The sequence below is a fragment of the Engraulis encrasicolus genome, chromosome 9, assembly GCF_034702125.1.
Source record: "Engraulis encrasicolus isolate BLACKSEA-1 chromosome 9, IST_EnEncr_1.0, whole genome shotgun sequence".
Lineage (NCBI taxonomy): Eukaryota > Metazoa > Chordata > Actinopteri > Clupeiformes > Engraulidae > Engraulis > Engraulis encrasicolus.
The window spans coordinates 14,992,951-15,014,696 of record NC_085865.1 but is presented as its reverse complement, the minus strand read 5'-3'; the positions used below and the strand labels follow the sequence as shown (position 1 = coordinate 15,014,696).

Here is a 21,746-nt window from a genome sequence, read left to right as displayed (position 1 = left end):
ATGTGGATGGTAATATGCCCGTAGACAGATTTAAGCACATGATATACATATCCATAATGTGCCTACGTGCTGCGGGAAGTGACGGAAATGAAGAAATAACAACTCCACGCCTCTTCACGAAACTTTGCGGGCAATCAAGTCGTTACCGGTGCGCGTGCGGCGGCCATTCATTTGAAGTGCGGATGCACGAAAGGACAAATTAACGAAATACTGACCGGGAGAATAGAAGACATCGTTGCCAATTGGGAGGCGACTGTGTGTGAAAGGTGGTGACCAAGTGCAAAGACCAGTAACTCTTCAAAAGGTAATAGCAACACTTCTTTCATTACGAAAAATGGGGAGAATCAGTTTAGACAAAGATACATCTACCTGTAATTTCAGATATCATAAAGAGTAGCACTAGACGAATTGAATCTGAATTAAAATTGATGAATGTCTGTGCCTCAGTCTGAAAGGCAGCTCCATATTGTCACCCACTCCATGCAGTAATAATGGTCTCAAGCAACGCACGGCGTGCATGTGGAAGGTCACAAGATGGAATACGTTTTATTATAAATGTTTATTAATTGTTTTATGTACTATGTGCAGTCTACATATGGTCAAATTTACGTATCAGCCCCATACCAATTGACAGTGCTGTTCAATTCACGTGGACTGCATGGATGTTCAGTTCCCTCAAGGGTCAGGTGTTTTTATTATTATTTTATTGTATTGTTATTATTATTTCTGTAATATGTTGAAGGTTAATTTGACCAGGCTACTTGCAGGTATACCCTACTCCCTATATTTCCTTGTCAGATTCAGCAAACAGCAGTGCATTAAGGCGCGACTTGACAGCTAACGTGGTTAGCCCACTTCCTGCTTAGCTCTTGACCTTGGCTGTGATGGAAAGATTTAACCTTTTAGTGTATAATTTCAGTTTTGTAACACGTTTTAAAGTACTATCGCAACTGTAGGGCTCATGTAAGTCTGTATTTGAGCTCTGTATTTGGAATCTCTACCTAAACGCATTGATTGGTACTGTGGTAACTACTAGGCACCACGTGGTGTAGAAAACTGAAATATAATACCACTTGAATTTTACTGACTTGAGAACTCCAGGGCTTTCATGTACAGTGCAGTGCCGCCCGTCGGCCGGTTTATGCTGCATTATGGCTGTTGGGTCTTGATTTATATTTTCAAGTCAAGTCTGCTTTATGGTCAGGTCAGGTATTCTTCAGGTCCTAAGGAACAATGGCACATTTTAAATTGCATATAATAGTATCAAGTATATAACATTTCATACAATAATACATTATAATTGATTTATTTTAGTATTATTGATGTGTACATAATTGCTCAAAATGATTTTCCAAGTGGTCTATGATGCTCTGTTGTCGCAATTTCCTTGTACTGTAATAAACAATGGCTAGGTCTAGTAAACAATAAGCAGGTTTTGCAAGTTCTTTTCTTGGAATTTTATTCCAGGAAATGTTTTACCATTGTTATTTTACCATTGTCTGTCCTTGAGACAATAGGCACGGAAGCTAGGGCTCATCGAAGCATGAGGAAGCAGATTCCTGCTGGCTCTAATAGGCCTATCATTTACCGGTACAGCAAATTTTGTCTATGATGCTTATCACAATGAGGTTGCATAATCCAGTCAGGAAGACTACTCTGATCCAATCTGGTCTTGTTTCTGTGAACACAAGATATGGGTTGTACTGATGCCATTACACTGTAACGATGCACGAGTGAGTTTTGTCCATAATTTTGTCATTCGGTAGATGTGTGCTTCTGTTCAATTTACTTTTTCAAATGACCTATGCCCAACAGACACTTCTAGAGAAAGCGTTGTAGTTTTTTTTACTTCCTGGTAAACTAAATACAGATAACTAAGTGATCCTTTTGTGTCTACTTACCCCGTATCCTGGTTTTTGCCGCTATGAAGTTCTTCTGAGCCACTAGTCTCGACAAGTTGCCATAATTTAACCCATGTCAATCAAAGTGCCTCTGTATACTGGTTGAAGCTTATCAATCAACTCTCTTCACAGAGTATCACAAGAAGGATGAGGGCTCAGACCACCGGTATATCAGTTTGACTTAAGGTTCTAGGCTGCCATGCCCTTTTAGGACTGCCATCACCAAGCATGCCCGTTTAGTAGAGCGGAATTGATCCCACTGTAACTGACTTATAATCACGAATTTTTGCTGCACTTGCCCAGGTCTCTAATGGAGACCAACTGACTTCCATCTCTCTGGTAGCTTTGGTCGCTTGTGGTCTGGATGACAATATGACCACTCCAACAGCTGAAACGGTATTTGGTGTGACTTATTTAAAACCTTTTGTTGGTGTCTGTCTTAGGTCCGGATGGCAACAACAATGAATCAAGCAAAAACATCAATTTCTAAAATGGTGGGTAACGTATTTCTTTGACACTTTTTTGGATGTAGTGACTTTTTGTTTAGTTTATTCAATTTAGTTCAGGAACAGGAACCATGCACAATAGTCATTGTTTACAAACGTAAAAATATGGCTTGTGACAGATTATAGCTTATACAGCTAATTTCCATCTGCAGTCCCTGGGCCTGTAAAACAAGTCCCTGGACAGGTTAAGCAATGGATGTAATTAGAGGTGCTCCGATCACCATTTTTTGGCCCGATCACCGATACCGATCACCAAAAATCTTTATCTGCCGATTACCGATCATTGCCGATCACAACAATGATTTCCTATTTTTTTAATAGCCTATTAATTATCCTTATTGAATACCATTTCTGCCCATAAACCAATCAATCTTAATTTGCACATGTCTATTATTAGGCTATTATTTTATTTTTATTTTTTATTATTATTATTATTATTATTATTATTATCTTTCAGACTAGTGTTGGTAATACAGTCTACAGTATTAATCAATGTATACGTTATTGCATAGAATAACTAAACTATTTAAGATTGAATTGAAACTGAAACATTACATCAAATAGTCTTCCACATACGAGAAAAAAACAACCTGTCGCTTTAAATGAGCAGCCTCGTGAGGAGAGCCCCTCCCCTCTCTGTCACCGTCCACAGCTGCAGTGGTCCGCTGCCGTTCTGAATCTCTCTCTCAAGTTTTAACCACATCTGTCGCCGTTTGGTGTTTCAGCGACTATCAAACTAATCGACTGACTGCCAATTACAACTTTAAAAACAATAACGTTGACATGTTTGTGCTGACAACGTGAAGTTGTCGCGTGCTGACCGAGGCAACTAGGCTACACAGGCTATAACGTAAAATGGCTCACTGGCGAGTACTCAATCGCAAATTACATTGTCAGGTAAACGGCGCATGGATCGGAAAATCAGATCATTGTTGATGCAGATATGGTTAGGAATTGTGGAAATGAAGGGGGGAATGGCGAAAAGTTATAGACAAGCAAAGATGCCTTCTTTTGGTGCAGTTGCAGCTGTGCAGAGCCAGCGCCTACATGCAGCGCCAGGTGTAAAGGCAAATGGTTGCGTGAGGAATTTAATATCTCTCGATCGGTTTTTTGATCGGCATGTTTTTCCGATCACCGATCAGGCTATTTTTGGCCATTATCGGCCGGTCATGATCGGCAGCCGAGCAATCGGAGCACCTCTAGATGTAATGGATTCGTATTAAAAGCCAACAGTAAAATATGGCAAACTGTGTGTTGGGTCTACCCTAACGAAATGTGGCATCTATTTTTTTTTCCCTTGCAGTTCAATGGAGAGCCTCGTTCGTATACTCGCTTCAGCTTGGCCCAAAACACTGATGGAGAGTGTGGTGTTGAGATGAAATTGTCCACTGACGGCGAGGATGAGGCTGGTCCCCCTGATGACGTGGAGGCCCCCAGGCCCTACATCCAAAACCCTCTCTTCACCCACAAGAACATCATCTTCTTGGTGCTAGGCACTCTGCTGATCTTCTTTCTGGGTAAATACAATACATACATCCCTTCAAAACCATTCTCTTTTCATCTTTTTCAAAGAGTCAAATATGTATGAATCTTGCGTGACTCCTCGATGCAAACCGAGTTTGCTGATTTCTTGCCTGCTTCCGAATGTTTTTTTAGGTTACATAGTTGCCTATGTCAGCCATAATAAGACAGATGCGACTGTGGTGTGCCCAACTTCATCAGCGGTTACTGGGGAGAAGACAACGGGCACTGAGGACGTTTTGCCACCCCCAAGTCAGGACGTTGTACTACCAAGTTTGAATTGGGATGACATCGTCCGCCTTCTAGAACAGAAACTAGACAAAGATGCCTTAAAGAACAAAATCAGGTATTCCCCCTGACATTAAGTGTTTGATGGGTGCTGTTTTTGGAAGGGGCGACATGTATTTCTTGGGGGTCATAATGCCGTTCCCTGACTGTTCGGACATCCTTCTACGGTATTTTATGGCAGTGACGCACCATAAATGGCAGTATTGTACATGGATTTGGGAATGGGAAATAACCCATTAGCCATGCTAACTTGTTGTAGCTTAGTCAAGTTGTTGGGTAGTGGTGGGCTGATCTCAGCTACACGCTCTTCAGCAGACTTCAGACTTGTATGTATTTGGGAATGGGCAATAACCTAAAGTTAATTTCTCTTCCTGCTTAGTGACTTCACTCTCTCAAAAACCGAGTCCCATGAGGCAGGAAGTGATGGCGATAACACGCTTGCTAACAAAGTGTTACTCGCCTTCAATGATTTCAACATGCGCAGCTGGACCAACGAGCATTCTGTCAACTTGCCTCGTCAGTCAAGGTAAGCGGATGGGGGTTGAACACAACACCAGGGTTTTCGTATTATTTCCAGCCCAATACATGCTCAAAACCTGCCTGCAGACACTGAATCTCTCCCACTTGGCCCAGATAGATAAATTCTGAAGCACTCAAGGTAAAAAAAAAAAGGTACTTTGTATTTGGCTACAATGCCTACGCGTTTCGGCCCTTATGGCCTTCTTTAGGATACGGCCTGAAGAAGGCCATGAGGGTCGAAACGTGTAGGCATTGTACCCAATAAAACATTTTTTTTAACCTTTATTACCTCAGAATTTCTTTCTCTGGACCAACTTTTAGAGCCCCCACACTGATAAGCACCAAGGTAAATAAAAAGGTGAAAACCCGGAAGCACTCCGATTTCCTGCTTGTGACTGAATCCTTCCCAGTTTGAACAAAATTATATTGACTTTATATGGCAAAAAATGTACACACAACCTGGCCAATATATATTTTTTGCCTGCAGATGGTCGTCTGAAATGGTCCAATCTAGTAACCCTGCACATTTTAAAATATAGATGGTTGAGTTTTGCAAAAAAAAATTGCCGTTGTTTGGATTCAGGCAACTGTCCAACAATCCACCTGCTCACTGAAAACTAGAATTAACTGAACAAAGCGTGAATGTTGTTTGGGGTTTCATGTTGAGTGAGTGTCTGGATCTATGCTGCATTTGTACTGTCCGTTAAAGGCGGTACTGTACCACTCCTTCAGTGGTGTAAAATAAAGCGTTATGCCATTCTTGGAATTAAGCTTAAGATAACTCGAATGAAGTTGACTTTAAGTTTGACTAAATTCTGGGTACCACAAAGTCTGAAGGCATAGTCTTGAGTCATATGATTTGTCACAGTATAGACGAAAGCTGTATTGTGTTCGCTTTGGTTTGCGTTGTCTCATACACTGCATTTTTTTGTCTTTCTGAGGTGGCTGCAACCTTATTAAATTTGACACACACACACCACCCACCACCCTCATGAGCTCAAGAAACGCTGGTCCAAAAGTAGTTTTCTAAACAATGACTGCTAATGTCACGTTATCTTCAAATGTCAAAACTCTTTTCTAGTACCAAGTTTAAGTGTTGACTGGTGGGTGTGTTCTTGCCTTTCAGTGAAAACCCAAACAAAGTCCTCTTTGGAACAGACGAAATTGGAACACCCAAAGGTTTCTTGGCTTACAGTGAAGTTGGAAACGTTACGGTAGGAACTTCTGCGTAAATGTTTTTGCATCAACCAGAATGTTCCTCTTTTTTTGTGTCTTATTCTTTGTTTTGAATGTGTGTTTTCAGGGCAGAGTGGTGTATGCCAACTATGGATCAGCGAAAGATCTTGCTGACATAAAGGACAAGGTGGACCTTAAGGGCAGTGTCTTGCTGCTAAGGGCTGGCCAGATGAGCTATGCACAGAAGGTAAACAAGATTTGACCATGTGTTTTCTCTCCAGTGATTTGATGCGTTATCGGTATTAGGGCAGTGCTGAACTCTCCCTGATCATTATGTGCCTGAAATTAAGGTGTCTTTTGTGGTTTTGGTTCCAAATGTATTTGAAGGGACTAATGATGACAAAGATTTAATTTGAATTTACTACAGTGTGATCTCACCGTAGCATGGTCTCATGGGAACACTTTACTATTCTCCCATCTTAGGTTTAATCCATATTTTATTTACTCGTCATGAAATTGTAAACAAATTGCATCAAATGAAAATAATCAAATGGCTTTGTAAAATCAAATGCCCCCTCTCATGCAAAGATTAAACAGAAATTTCATGTTTTTGGTCATATCATGAGAACTGTTTTTGTGATTTGCTTCAGATCAATTGTGTATTAAGCATGTAAAATATAACAAGTGTCTTCTTTTGCCAGGTTGCCAATGCAGCTACATATGGTGCCAGTGCCGCATTGATCTATCTTGATCCTGCCGACCAAGACATTGCTGGCTCAACAGAACTCTATGGGCATGTGAGTTAAACCAGCACTATAAGGGCTTAAAATGTGACACACTGGGGCACTGGTCAACTATCAACAGTGCCCCAAGGTTCAGGGGGGTATACTATGAACATGGTTAAGTGATAAACCACACTTAGTTAAGCTACAGGAAGTGGCAAACCTGCTAATAGATATACCCACAGGCATTATTTAGTTCAGAAAATGAGGACTCCAGGCTCTTCTAGTAGGTGATTTACCTCTGCCACATGGTTAACTTAACCTGGTTTACTACTGCACCAGCTTCTTAGTAACCCCTGTACAGTGGGATGACTGTACAGTAGGCTGAAGTGCCCTTGAGCAAGGCACCTAACCTCACACTGCTCCAGGGACTGAAACCAATACTCTGTACTGTACTGTATTGGATGAAGGCATCAGCTAGGTGTAATGTAATGTGATATATTGTGTTGTGTGTACCCAGGTGCATCTAGGTTCTGGTGATCCCTACACCCCAGGTTTTCCATCCTTCCAACACACCCAGTTTCCCCCAACCAATTCCTCAGGCCTTCCCTCTATCTTGGCACAGACTATCACCGCTAATATGGCCAAGGAAATCTTCAGGTCAGTTCTGCTTGTTCTTTGTAATCACTACCCACTGTTAATATAATTGCTCTGTGTTTGTATCATTTCATTTTATTTTGTAGTTGTAGATTACTAGGGCTGTAACAATATTGTATCGAAATGAGAAATCATGATACTGTATCGCGATACAAGAAGGCAGTATCGTGATACACCCTTTCAAAGTTCTGTTACCTTTCAATTCAGAAAACAACCACATGACATGAGGTGATGGTGCTTCCAAGCTTCAAATCAATATCATTATTATTTGTAAAAAAAAAAATTATATTCTTAGTAACCACTTGTAACCTATTTTACCTAGAAACGATCCTCAAAAAGATACATTTTAAAAGTCGTGGGGTGTATCGAACCGTTGGTCAAAAATCGTGATGAGAATCGAATAGTGAGTTGAGTGTATCGTTACAGCCCTATAGATTACTATTAGTCTTGTAATACTTCACGCTGTTATTATTATACTGCATGTCTCTCTTGTTCTTAGCTTGTGTTGTTTGGGCGCTGTTTATACATACCCGTGTATTTTGATAAACTTTTTTTTTCCTTCCCTGCGTTTATCAAAATATATCTCAGTTCACACCATCGGCAAAATCTGCATAAATATAATGCTGCCGAGAGCCGTCATAAATATGTTTAGCCTGTGTGCGCTAAGGAGAGTGGCATTCAAGTTTTTTTTTACCTCTGTATATTTACAAACGTTAGCCAGAGTTTAAAAAAAAATAATACACACGAAGAGAATGGTCTTCATTTATCAAAATACCCGGGTATGTTTTAACAGGCCCTTGGACTTGAGGGTGTTCTTGCTTAGTGCACCGAAATGTAATCATGGTTCCCTCAAAATTTCAGGAAGATGAGTGGTGATTCTGCTCCTGAAAACTTCCAAGGGAAAATGGTTGGATTTGGAGCTTACAAACTGGGAAGCACAGAGGACTTGGTGACTGTCAGTGTTAACAACGTCCTGACTGAAACCACCATCCACAATGTGTTTGGGGTGATCGAGGGGAACGAGGAGCCAGGTAAAGCATCCGTTTGATTGTAAAATTTAAGTGTTAACTGAGGACATTTATGTGACACGTTTAAATATTTGGATTTTTTTTTTAATATGTAATGTTTCACAGTGTGTATAAGTGGGCGAATGGATTTTTTTTTTGTGGTTTATGTCATTGGTTCTTAACCTGGGGTCCAGGCCCTTAAGGCTTTGTCTGAGATTGCAGGGGGTCAGTGGAAATGTGTCTACTTTGAGGTTGTGGCAAAATTATATTTGTGAATATTATAATGAGGCCAACAGAATCCTAGCAACACTTCCAACAGGATAACAGAAATTAAAGCACATTTCAGGTCCCCATGTAAAGTAATGGCATATATTAATGACTCGAGCAAGCTTTTCTCAGATAATGATAAGAAGGGCTTTGAGTAAAGAAAAGAACCTCTGGTTTATATACTAGTATTTCATTCACAAAGTGCTGAAATGACCAGTTATTCTGTTGCATACCTTCAGATCGCTACGTTGTACTCGGTGCACAGAGGGACTCCTGGGGGCCTGGTCTTGCCAGGTCTACTGTCGGAACCACCTTGCTGGTGGAGATAGCCAGAGCTGTCTCTGAGATGGTCCGAAAAGGTAGCGAATCTTGTCATTCTTTTCTATTATTATTATTTCATTATTAAAGCACATGAATGACATCTGTATCATGATGACGGATGTGTGAATGGATTTGAACAATTGAGGCATTCAACATTACAGAGCGTTACAATTAAAGCAATCCATAGTCCATTGTTAAAGTCTTCATCTCGTACTCCTAATATTTTACTTTGTACGAGCATTCCCAGGACTCGGGGAATATCAATAGCACATAAAATGCTCAGCTTTTTCAGTTTATTCTTCCCTCAAAACAATTCAGAATGCAACCATTAATGTCTCATCTTCTGGCAACAAAATTGAGTAAATGTTGTGATGTAAATGGCCCTTTCCCCTGTTTTCACAGACCACCTGAGCTTAAAGAGGAGTTTGGTGTTCACTAGCTGGAGCGGTGGTGACTATGGAAACGTGGGATCCACAGAGTGGCAGGAGGTGAGAACAACAGTCATACTCTGTTCATTATGAGGTTGGAGATGTCTGGAGTTTTTTTTGTTTGTTTGTTTGTTGTTGACTGCACTGGTGTGTTTTTTTTCTCCATTTCGCTTTGCAGGGATACTTGACATCGCTGAACATGAGAGCTGTCACCTACATTAGTCTAGATGGAGTTGTCACAGGTCAGTGAGAAACAATCTTTTTTGGTACCTGCAAGCGATACTGTCCCATTTCTTGAAATGCGCTCATTTTACACCTCTCCTTGAGTTAAATGATTGAGTCGTACCCTTCTCCTGTACTTTCAACCGTTCTCTGAGTATGGCAGTGGACATTTTATCTCTAAGCTAGCCGTTAAAGGGGTATGCCACTATTTTGGGGCTTAATGCAGTTAAAATCGTTGGCCAGAGTTTATAAAGGTGGTAAAGTGTCTTATTTTTCATGTTAAGTGTTGTCTTGCTTTAAGACCAGTTAAAAGAGGAAGTATGTAGCTAAGCTAGTGAAAGTCAATGGATCACTGTAGCATGTAGCATGCTACACGGATGCATTGACTTTCACTAGCTTAGCGACATGCTCCCTCTTTTAACTTGTCTTAAAGCAAGACAATGGCTTACATGAAAAATAAAACACTTTACCACCTTTATAAACGCTGGCCAACGATTTTAACTGTATTAAGTCCCAAAATAGTGGCATACGCCTTTAACATTGAGTCCTATTATATGAGACCAGTTAGCCGCCAACTGGTCTCATAGGACTCAATGTTAATTGCTAGCATGGAGGTCAAATGTGCACTGCCTTACTCAGAGAATGTCAGGAAGTACAGAAAGGTCCAACTTAATCATTTAACTCAAGGAGAGGTGTAAAAAAGCTTATTTCCAAAAATGGGACAGGATCACTTTAAGCTAGGCTCAAATTACACTACTCCCGATTTTGACGTCGGGTTACGGCTCACGCATAAAGAGAATCACAACTGTCTATTTTATCCCTGATCGTAAACTCCCGAGATAATGCCCTAAGTTTTATTTCGATTTAATGTTTGATATTTAGGATTTGTGATCTGCGACTCTTTGAACCAGCAAAATTTTATCTCAGAACATCGGTCACAATAAGGAAATCTTGCTCGTCAAACGCTTGCAATGGTCCTGCTGGGTAACATTCCACCGATTGTCCTAGGGGCGGGTTCCAGCTGAGAATTGTGCCGATAGTCGTGGAGTTTGAGCTTGGCTTAAGTAAGACAAATTTGACACCAAAACTGCTGGTGGCAGTTGAGATCAAGTTGGCGGCACTAATATGGATAATGACGTTGTTTCTGTTCAAATTGTATTCTCAGGTCGCCAGAACTTCAAAGCGTCTGCTAGTCCATTGTTGTACAATCTCCTCAAAGAGACATTGAAGAAGGTAATCTTTAAATGAGTGATGGAATCACATGTTAAATGCACACAGCGCATTGTTAAAAGACTTACCTGAACACAATTTGTTTCCCCCCCCTAGGTGAACAACCCTCTTGCCAAAAAGTCTCTCTTTGATCAGTACACCAAGGGGGCGAACTGGGAGTCTTCTGTGTAAGTACATCAAGTACCGAAAACTAATAGGACTGCTCAATTAAGAATAAAATATTTGTCAATGAGTGCAGTAAGCATGCAGCGAACATTACGGTTTCAAACTGAATATTGGCAGTCATGTAAACTATTAATTTATTCATTCCGAATACCAAAAACCCAATTAACTCCCTGGTTATTTTTGCTTGTGCATATGTCCAATTGACGTGGGTTTTTTTTTTTTTTTTTAATTGCTATCATTTTAACTTTAACTCTCCGATTGCAACCACTGAACAAATGGAAGGATTTTTTTAAAGTGCCCTCAGCGTGAGAATGTAATGTAATGGAGTTTATAGAGGGGTATGAAGTATGATTTGGTGCAATAACGGGGACAATTTGAAATGTGAATCAAAGCACGAGTCCATCATCCGACGCACACACAGGCCTATAGTTTAGCCTGCATTAGCGAACACATCACACTTTCTTATGGAATTGGGAAGACCAAGAGGCTCCCCCCTACAAATCCTTCTACAATGCTGTGCATTAGCCCAAAATCACGTCTGCCAGTTTGCACGTCCTTGTCATTTATTGTGTTTGGTTATGGACTGTGACTAATGTTTGCAGTAAATAATGCTCGCTTCCCAGTGTTTAGGCTTTGCTTGAAGTACAAAAAGGTTTCAACATTCGTAAAAAAAAAAAAGTGGCAAATAATCCACTCAATTGTATGAGTACGGAGATCAGTAGATTGAAATGTGATTAATTGCACAGCCTAACATAGTAAAGTAATTCAGGCTTTATTTATTGTTTGCTGGAGCTTTTTTGTTCATCCTTGTGGTATGAGCTGTCTGAGTGAGTACCAACAGCTAAATCACCATTGTGTCGTTCTGTCTTTTCACCAGATTGAAGGATATGAAACTGGACGATGCTGCTTATTCATTTCTGGCTCTCTCTGGTATCCCATCCATCTCCTTTGGCTTCCATGGGGTATGTGATTGCATCTACTCTGTTGCATTAGTAAGGCTAAATGGGTAAAGATACTGCACAATATCTGGAAATAAGCTCATTATCTCTCATTCAGTAAAATAATTGACTTTTTACCTTTGTTCTATAATTTCAGCCTTTCTCTTAATTATCATTGAATGTTATGAGTCCAACTAGCTGCTATCTTGACCCATAAGATTCAATGTTGTATGACAGCTTGGAGGTAAAATTTGCACTGCCAGACTCTGAGAATGGCTAGAAGTACAAGAGAAAGGTAAAAGTCAATTATTTTACAGTGTAGTGCAGTGTTGCTTCAATACTTTATGAATTTTATGTTTTGATAATGTTTTTGAGAGTTTTCAGTTTGAAAGTTACATACTGTATATTACATAGGCCTTTTTGAGCAGACTAGAAATTTGGGTAATATGCCTTCAGTATTATTCAGTGTAATGTGAGACAAATTATTGCATACAATTATGAAACTATTTAAATGAAACTGAAGTATTAGAAAGGATAGTCTATACATGACACTTGTCACTTGAAATAAACGGTCAATAGGTAGGCACCTTCAAAAAAATTGGCATGATTTAGCTGATTCCGATCAGGGCTGCGTTTCCCAAAAAACGTTAAGTAGTACTTAAGTATGAGGGGCCACCTAGGCAATATATCAGAATAGGTCTCACATCATTATTAAAGTTTATACATAAACTATTTTACCTAGCACATGCACTTTGAACAAGCATTTTAATGGCATGAACGAGAAAAAAATATTGTATGTGGGCCTATAAAATTATCGTATGCATAAACTTTCAGTTGTCTGCTATATTGCCTAGGTGGCCCCTCATACTTGAGTACTTCTTAGGCTTAAGTACTACTTAAGAGTTTTTGGGAAACGCAGCCCAGGCTAGTTTTAGCCAATATCGGCCAATCATAATCGGTAGCCGATTAATCAGTGCAACACTAGAAAAAGGGAAAGAAATTTGTTGAAATTTGGTACTTTCCAAATAATATGTCAGTGTTTGATACTTGGTTAGGAAAAGGATTATACCCCATAGATTACCATACTGTACCACGTTTAGGTGCTTTGGTGCATTTTAAGTCACTAGACCTAATATTCCATTGATTTTCAATGGGGTTTTATGTCTGGTGAGTTATAATGTCCATACCACCAAAGCACCAAAACATGGTATGGTAATCTATCTATGGGGTACAATCAAGAGGAAAGTGTGGGTGACCAGATCAAAAAAGTAGAAACAGCTGACAGCTAACAATTGTCATGATCCTTGCTCCTAAACTCAGACAAACGAAGACTACCCTTACTATGGCACTGTACTGGATGAGCAAGACCACCTTAATGCTGAAACGGGATCAAAGCTGGCTGACTATATGGCAATGGCTGGTCAGGTGGCCGGTCAGATGGCTGTCCGTTTGGCCCACGACCACCTTCTGCCCCTGGATGTGGCACGCTACGGAGTCGAGATCAGAAAGACGATGAGCGAGGTCTACGCGAGTGTGGACCAGCTCAAGAAGGTAAGCAAGGCTTGAAAATACTTTTTTTTTTTCAGAAATATGGCCTTTTTTTCAGTTTGGTATAGAACATTAGTAAACCTCCCTTCTGAAGCCTCATGCAGTATCTGTGGCGCTGAGTTATTGGTCTGAACCTTTTGCTCAGCGGTATTGTGCTGTCCCTTCCATGCCCTAACTGAAGCGTTGACTTGTAGGTTGCAGGTTGTGGTCCTGCGTGGCAAACTAGCGCAGTTTACCTCAGTCATACATGTGTAAACACTGTATTTACTGAAGCCCCACAGAGCTGTGTCTTTTCTCACATTTTGTTGTAAATATACACCAATAGGCGAGTACATCTATGCAAAAAAAAGACCTAACCCCAAAAAAATTGATACAAAAGGTTTTTCAACTGATTTTGTTACCTCTAAGTGTCCTTAATAACATACTAAAAATATAGGAAAATCTGACTTCAGGAAAGGTGTCATTTTCAAGATCAAAGTTTTTAAAAATAAAGGTTACTACATGATAATTACATTGGCATGAACTAACATGTTTTCAGGATCTGTTTGTTTGGAGTGCTGTTTGGGTGGATAAAGACACTACTGCTATGATAATATCCATGTGCTGTTTGTCACGGCACATCATCAGTGATGAATCATGGTGTCACTAGGTATTTTGGGTCTTTCAGCAGCTGAACTGAATAGACAGGAGCCACTACATGTGTAAGTAGAGGGCAAGGTGAAACGGTTGGTACTGGAGACAGACAATGTCCTGAAAGGACATAGGGCTTTAGCATATCTTTCAGGTAAGCCAGAGTAGGGCCTGTTGTAGCGTCATAGGCAAGGGTCAGGGCCTTGTATTCAATTAGGGCATGAGAAAGAGGACATGACTGGGAAACTGAGGCTATGTGGTCAGAGAATGATAGATGGTCATCAACAATGACACCTAGACAATGACACCTAGATTTCTTGTGGCCTTATTTGAGGCAACAGTAGCAGAATCCATATTGAGCTCGATATCATGGAAACCTAAATCTTTTGGCTGGGATCACCAGCAGTGCATTTGGGCGAGGCTCAACTGAAGGTTGCATTCCTTCATACTTGTGGATAGTTCAGAGAGGCAAGCGGAAATGTGTGTGACCATGGAGTCATCTGGCACAAAGTAACTGTGCTTCATCGGTGTAACAGTAGTATGAGAAGCTGTGAGAACAGATAACATGGCCCAGTGATGTGGTGTACATGGCAAATAGGAGTCCCAGCACCAGCCCTTAGGACACCTCTGTGGAGAGGCTATGATTTGAGGACAGCTGACCTTGCCCTTGATACATGCTAACAATGATACCACCAGACTCAAAGAATGTCTGGAAGAACTTGAGACACATAAAACTCAATTATTTATCTAAGAGAGATGTTAAATAATCATGTTTTGAAAAAAAAATGCTAGCTGGTGTGTCTGCACAAAGATTTTTAGATTTACTACAAAACAAAAAGAGATGTCCATAATCTCTTCTGAAGATATCTTCTGGCTTACTAGAAACAAAATAAAAGAGTAATTTTGAGCTTGGCTTTTTCAGATGAGGTTTGAGGTTTTGCATTTTGAAATTTAATGCATATTTAATTAGATATAGTCCAATTACCATATTAAAACATAACATTTCAGAAAACTTGCAATACATTTTTTTCTCACAAATATGTGAGTAATCACCGGATTACGTTTCATGGTGATATCGGAAAGCTAGTTTTTTTGGCCTATTCACCTAGAGTGTCTCTTAACCCTTATAATAAGCCTATGGCAGCCATGTTGAAAAAAACTCATTTCCCAAAGTCAGATTTTACTAGATTTTTAGTATGTCATTTAGCAGGTCCAATAGTAAAAGAATCTATAAAAAAAACTTTTGTATCAATTTTTTTGGGGTTAAACCCTAAATGTACTCGCCTACAATGAGATTGCATACAATACCAATGGACCCAAATCAGGTCGTCAGCATATTTTAAATACCGGCAACTTAAGTGGCCAAACTAGCAGATTAAAATGCCCTGTAGACAAATATGCAATATATCAGTGACCCTGGCCCTGTGGTTTACAAGAAAGCACAAAAGGGAATTCTGAGAAACTGAAGGCTTTTGTCAGTAAGTACATTTTGCCAACAACTTCAAAAAAACATCCTGGTACAGCTTCATAGCAAGTAGATGCAAAAACAATACCAACTCCATGCTCCTGGATCCCTCCCACCAACTTCATCCTTTTGTGCTGCTCCCCTCAGGCAGAAGATACTGAGAGCTTTTGGCCAAAAAAAGAAAAGAAAAAGCAATTGACTATGGAGGGCGGGAGTTAGCCCTTATATTAATACCGCCATGGTTAAAAAAAAAAACCCCAAAAAACAAGGAAACCCAATGATTTGCTTGATGATGCTGATGAACATTTTCATGATCACATTAGTAAAGTATTTGAAGTTAAAGGGCAAAAGTGAGCACAAGAGGGAATTGCATATACTGAATGATGATGATAATGATGATGATGGTAAAGGATGATGATGATGATGGTAAAGGATGGTGATGGTAAAGGATGGTGATGGTAAAGGATGGTGATGGTAAAGAATGATGATGATGATGATGGTAAAGAATGATGATGATGATGGTAAAGAATGATGATGATGATGATGGTAAAGAATGATGATGGTAAAGAATGATGATGATGATGATGGTAAAGAATGATGATGATTATGATGGTAAAGAATGATGATGAAGGTGAAAAATGATGATGATGAAGAATATCATTTTTTTTAATACACTTTGTGCAGTCTCCCGGGATGGATCCAGCTCTGCTCAAGTCTTTATCTGTGGGCTGGCTTGGTTCAGCCCTTGGCTCTTATGGACGTGCTTCCAGAGCCTTGGCAGAGTCCATTGGCAACAGCAATCTGGAGGACAAGGAGATGTGCCGCATTCTCAATGACCGCATCATAAAGGTGAGCGGAAACATTTTGTAATGGCTGGATTTAATCAGTGATCAAATTAACTCTGCCCTACAAAGGCAAAGTGCTGCAACTACGCTAACATTGAAAATGAGAAAAATGTCTTCAAAGCCTTGGCATTAGGTTGGATATTGTAGTTATTGCAGATTTGACATGCCAGTATCTCTAAAACGGGGCACTTTTTAACCATAAGGCTTTGGCACAATATAAAGGAGGTGTAATGAAGACAATTTTCAGTTTAAACTCAATTTTGACAAAATATGCAGTTGTGAAAGTGAAAGTGAAAGCCCATTGGGAAACTCCAACTCCCATTGTCATTGTGACACAGCACTCCACAGCACACAAGTGAACACTGCACACAACGAAATTGCATTTATGCCTCACCCGTGCAAGGGGGCAGCCCTCAGTGGCGCCCCATGGGGAGCAGTGCGGTGGGACGGTACCATGCTCAGGGTACCTCAGTCATGGAGGAGGATGGGGGAGAGCACTGGTTGATTACTCCCCCCACCAACCTGGCGGGTCGGGAGTCGAACCGGCAACCTCTGGGATGCAAGTCTGACGCCCTAACCGCTCACCCATGACTGCCCAGTTACTGCACTTGTCTGCTTTAAAACTGAACACTGATATTTTTTATCAAAGGACCCCCTTGAAAATTTGATGATTCATCTCAAGGGGCTATCCTTAATACAATTTGAAATGGAACATTTTAAAATTTGTTTGGATGGACAGTTTATTGTCATTGTCCAAATAAGCGTTTACCCGTAACTCTTAAAATTCTAGTGTGTAATATTAGTAGCTTATTTCCAAAATGTCTGCTGTACATTGACCAAATTTCATATTTTGCATGAATATTTACTACCACCATCAATCTCCAGGTTTTGACTTGGAAAGTTTTATTTTTCATTCATGAATATGTGGATTCACTCGATGTAACCATTTTGAATTACCAGTCATAATGCATCTTTTTTTAAATGTATTTATTTTTTTGACCGTTTTAAGGTGGAGCACAATCTGCTGTCCCCGTACGTGTCTGTGACTGACGCTCCTTTCCGTCACATCCTGTTTGGCTCTGGTAAGCACTCAGTTCAAGCCCTGCTGGACCACCTGAGCGCACTCAAACTGAACACCCCCGAGGCTAGGGCCCAGGACTTCCCCAAACAGTTCGCCTTCATCACCTGGACCATTGAGAGTTGTGCTAACGACCTCGCCGGCCCCATCTGGGACCTAAATAATGAGATATAAGGAGATGTAAGCCCTGCACTTATCATTGTGACATCAAGAATAGGTTGTTGTTGACATTCCTGTTGGTTCAGGAAGTCAGCTGTTACTTTTTTCTGCAGTACACCAAAAATGGCACTTAATACTACATTTGGTGTGCATTTTATGTTGCCTGTTGCATGCATAAGGTCACATAACCCATTTGTCACCAATTAAGTGTACGATAATTAAGAGGAATATCAAATTGTTTCTAAAGAATTCGAAAGAAAAAAAATCTAATACCCATTCTGATGTGGAAGGCATGGGGAAAGTTTTTTTTCAAATGCTACACCGTTTTGAAGAGATTATTTTGGTCGAGAGGGAATTTTCCTTTTACAATCTTTTATTGCCGTTTGTTTTTCCTTTGCACTGTAATCTTTGATCTTTTGTATTGAAATTTTGTCTGCATAACGCTTCTCCTGAAGCTGTCTTTAGCCTGCTGTATTTGATGGGATTCGTGTGTGCTTATGTTGGAATTTGGAAGGTTACATCTTGCTATACTGTACATGGGGGTTTTGACACTGGTTGATGACAGGGGATCCACAACCCACCTCACTGCATTGTTCATACTCATCTCTGTAAACCAAACGACAGCCCGACCGATGGGGACCTTTTAGCCTTTGCCATGTTGAAATGCGTAAATCCTAAACCTCACCCATATAATGTAATATTTATTATCTATCTATTTATTTATCAGTGACAGTGCTCACTATAAATAGTACTTTTTTTACTTTTTTATTTTAGGACATTTATCGGAAGCAGTGTCTTCCATAATTGTGACGGTTATACCGTTGATTTATTTAAGAAAAAGCAGCATCTGCTATGGAAATACGTGTTACCAACAGCTGTTACTAGAAATTGGTATTGGGTGTGGGGTAATGGATGGTCTACCCAACTCATTGAGTTTAAATGCACTTTTATTTGTTCTTTTTGAGCTAGGCAGATGCTTCATATTGACTTATGGAAGCTATGTCTTTGAAACGCTTCTTTGTTTAAGAGGGGTAAAGATGAACTTGTCTGAGGCTAAATAAAAAAAGATATCTCCTTGAGCAACCTGGTGCCACCAAATGCTGTAATTGGGGTATTTTTGCCCCCACTTTGCGGGTGGTGGCAAAACATTGTAAAACTTTTTCTCGGAAATATTGAAGGTACATTACACTTTTTGGGAAATGGCCCTACATTCAACTGATTTGTGATGGCTGTTGTGATTTGTGTTTTGAATCCGGTTAATCTGGCATTTCAATCTGCAATACAAGCAACAAATAGCACTTCAACTGTTACCTTAATAAATGCCTAAATCAGATTACATTCGTGGCATCTGGAATGCTCCAATCAGAGAAATCATTTATGGTGAGCTGGTGCCAATATTGTTACAGGCGGAGACTGAGATCACAATGCCAAACCTGTACATGGAAATCAATATGGGACTGGAATACAAGGCACAACAGTGAAGAATCTAGGGCCATTTCCCCCCCCAAAAAGTGCTCCTTTTTAACCATTTCTGTGACCAAGCAATTTTTTGGAACATTGATATTTCTGATCCCAAAACATTATCGGGAGCAGTGTCTTCCATAATGTGAAGTGTTGATGGTAGTTTTTGCCTACCAGCGTGTATATATCGGGGGCAGTGTCCCTCATATTTCACTTGTAGGGTGGATCAAATAATTGGGAAATTTTTCCCAGAATATTTTATACATGTATTTATTTCTCGTTTTCCTGAGCTTTTTGTGATGTGCATATTTCTTCACATCGTTGTGATGCTTTTAGATCGGTGTACTGTGTAGGAGTATATTGCAGCATATTTGCCTGTTATGTAGATGTGTACGTAACAGTGGAACCATCCTTGTCCGAAAAACAATATGGCTGTAAACTTTTCTTTATACCTTGCTTTGCTGTGCTCTGTTAGAACTTATTGTAGTAACAACTTTGAATGTCCAAGCATTCTCTGTCCATCTTCAGTGATATAACTATGTTAATGTTCTGTTTCAGAAATGATCTGCTCAGTTAAAATTAAATGTGATTTTCTTTTCAAATGCTTTCTGTACTATTTCTCAACATTTATTGACATATACAATGGAATCGTTTCTTTCTGTACCTTGCCTGTTACTTGGCGTGGAAACCAACTTTGTATCTGAATTTGTTTCTTCTACTTGGCTCTAAATTGTACATCTTGCTCTGTTTCACGATTCACAATAAACCTTGACAAAGCTAGATCATGGCATCAGTTCTCTTACACCTCGAATGTTTCCTCTGCACTTGTTTGTTAGAGAAGGACATGGCTGACGTGGAATAGGGCCTACTACAACTTTAACATAATATATACCCAGGTTATACAGTGGTGCTCATATGTTTACATACCCCAGAAGAATATACACTTAGTTGGCGATTTCTCACAAAATATGAAGGATTACACAAAACCTTTTTTTTTTCCACTCATTGCTAGTGACTGGCTTAAGACATTTATTAGCAATCTTCTGTGTTTACTCTTTCAAAAGCATGATCACAACCCAAATGACCCTGTTCAAAAGTTTACATACCCTAGTTTCTGATGCTGAATATGGCCCTGTTTAACATCAATGACCACTCTAAATTGTTTGTGGTAGTTGTGGATAAGGCTCTTAATTTTCTCAGATGACAAAACTGCACATTCTTCCTGGCAGAATGGTTGTTTCCTATAATATCTTTGGGTGTCTTGCTGACATGCTTGAATGTTCCTAAAATGCAGGTGCGCTGAATAATTTTTGGCGCGCTGCACATTTTCTTCCTCTATAGGGCTAAGCACCCTTGTCTCTCAAACCTAGAGACGGGCCTGACCATAATGTAAGGTTGCAGTATATTCATTTGAAAACAGGCATGTCTTTTTCTTCAAGATAACCAGTGATTCATCCAGGGGCGCTGCCAGAAATCTTGGGCCCCATGAAAGATTCAAATTTTGGGCCCCCTTAAGGGCCCCTCTCGGTGCTTGGGCCCCATTAAGGGCCCCTATCAGTGCTTGGGCCCTTAGAATCTGTACCACTTTTCCCCCCCTAGCGGCCCCCATGCATTCATCTGAGGGCTGTTTTAACGTAATGACCCCTTTCCTCCAGCATCCTCATGTGACTGGGGAATGGGCCTTGAAGATGGCATCCTTAAAAATGAAACCTTGGGATACCATTTCTTTCACTTCTAAGTGGTTGGTTCTACTATTTGACATACATTTGTGCACTGCCAATTCATGCCATTATTTTCATTAATATTTTCTATTGCCACCACCAATTAGTAGATTCATTATGTCTCTTCAAATAGGCTACTGAACGCTCGTGCATGCATGCGTAAACTACTGCGGACTTCATCCGGGCATCTACATCGAAAAGCATGGGGGTGGGGTTGTTGTTTATAAACACGATGTTGTGGGGCGGGGCAAGACACTGACAGCCAACCACGTGAGCGAATTTTTTGACCGACAGTGGTTTCCGAGGTTGAGTTGTGCGCATCCAGGATCGCGCTGCCAGGGGAAAACATACATTTAGAACCCATATCGATCGACTGTTGGGCACTGCGCTCTGTTTAAAGAAAACGCATTGCACCTGTCCCCATTGGCCCTACCTCAAAACTCCTGGCTTCTTTCTTATGTGTCTGCCCAGTGCAATTCCCATCAGTAGGCCTAATAACCTCACATCATGCGTTCGTCAGTGGTCACGTAAAATGAACGCGGTGATTTAGCGCTCTCTTGAGAGAAAACACTATTTCTGCTATTGCAGCGCTCTGCGGTAGACCCGCCTGGTGCAGTGCGTGTCTCTTTAAATGTAGACGGAGGTGAAGAACGGTCTTGAAGATTTGAGCCTCTGACGCCGTAATCCAAGGCTTGCTTTACGGCTTGCACACATAAATGAGGAGGTTTTATCCACATATCTGTGGGTGTTATCCTTCTCGTGCGATATGTCATGTGTGCGAGTATGGCTAATGACATCCTGCGTTGCAGTGAATGGCCGTAGTGATGCATCTGCACTGAAGTCGTCCTCTTTGGGCACAACCAGCTGAAGATTCTGCGTCTACGTCTTGCAGTAAATCAGACAGGTAGGTTAGTCTATCCTATCGTTTAATCCTCTCAAGGACCACGCAGTCTGCAACATTTCTGACAGCC

General features: G+C 40.4%; 1 protein-coding gene across 2 annotated transcripts; it reads left to right on the top strand.

Annotated features, from left to right (window-relative positions):
• Positions 1-139: 139 nt before the first annotated feature.
• tfr1b (transferrin receptor 1b) lies at positions 140-19,834 on the top strand. 2 transcript variants are annotated; one of them, XM_063206652.1, is made up of 19 exons: positions 140-304; positions 2,345-2,395; positions 3,711-3,924; positions 4,064-4,274; positions 4,596-4,742; positions 5,862-5,949; positions 6,039-6,158; positions 6,613-6,708; positions 7,154-7,293; positions 8,152-8,321; positions 8,804-8,923; positions 9,288-9,373; positions 9,492-9,555; positions 10,701-10,768; positions 10,862-10,932; positions 11,808-11,892; positions 13,189-13,419; positions 16,196-16,360; positions 17,366-19,834. In XM_063206652.1, exons 2-19 carry the CDS (start codon positions 2,351-2,353, stop codon positions 17,606-17,608), a joined length of 2,364 nt encoding a protein of 787 aa, XP_063062722.1. In that variant the 5' UTR covers positions 140-304; positions 2,345-2,350; the 3' UTR covers positions 17,609-19,834. The 2 variants fall into 2 exon arrangements, with proteins under 2 accessions (XP_063062722.1, XP_063062721.1); XM_063206651.1 differs by lacking the exon at positions 140-304 and adding an exon at positions 312-2,297.
• The last annotated feature ends 1,912 nt before the right edge of the window (positions 19,835-21,746 follow it).

What these genes read in the sequence shown, in the direction of transcription:
- tfr1b (XM_063206651.1), top strand. Translation starts at nt 2,274, where the DNA reads ATGACCACTCCAACAGCTGAAACG. An exon ending in AAACATCAATTTCTAAAATG is followed by an intron (nt 2,396 to 3,710) that starts GTGGGTAACGTA and finishes TTTCCCTTGCAG; the next exon opens with TTCAATGGAGAGCCTCGTTC. An exon ending in GATCCACAGAGTGGCAGGAG is followed by an intron (nt 9,374 to 9,491) that starts GTGAGAACAACA and finishes TTCGCTTTGCAG; the next exon opens with GGATACTTGACATCGCTGAA.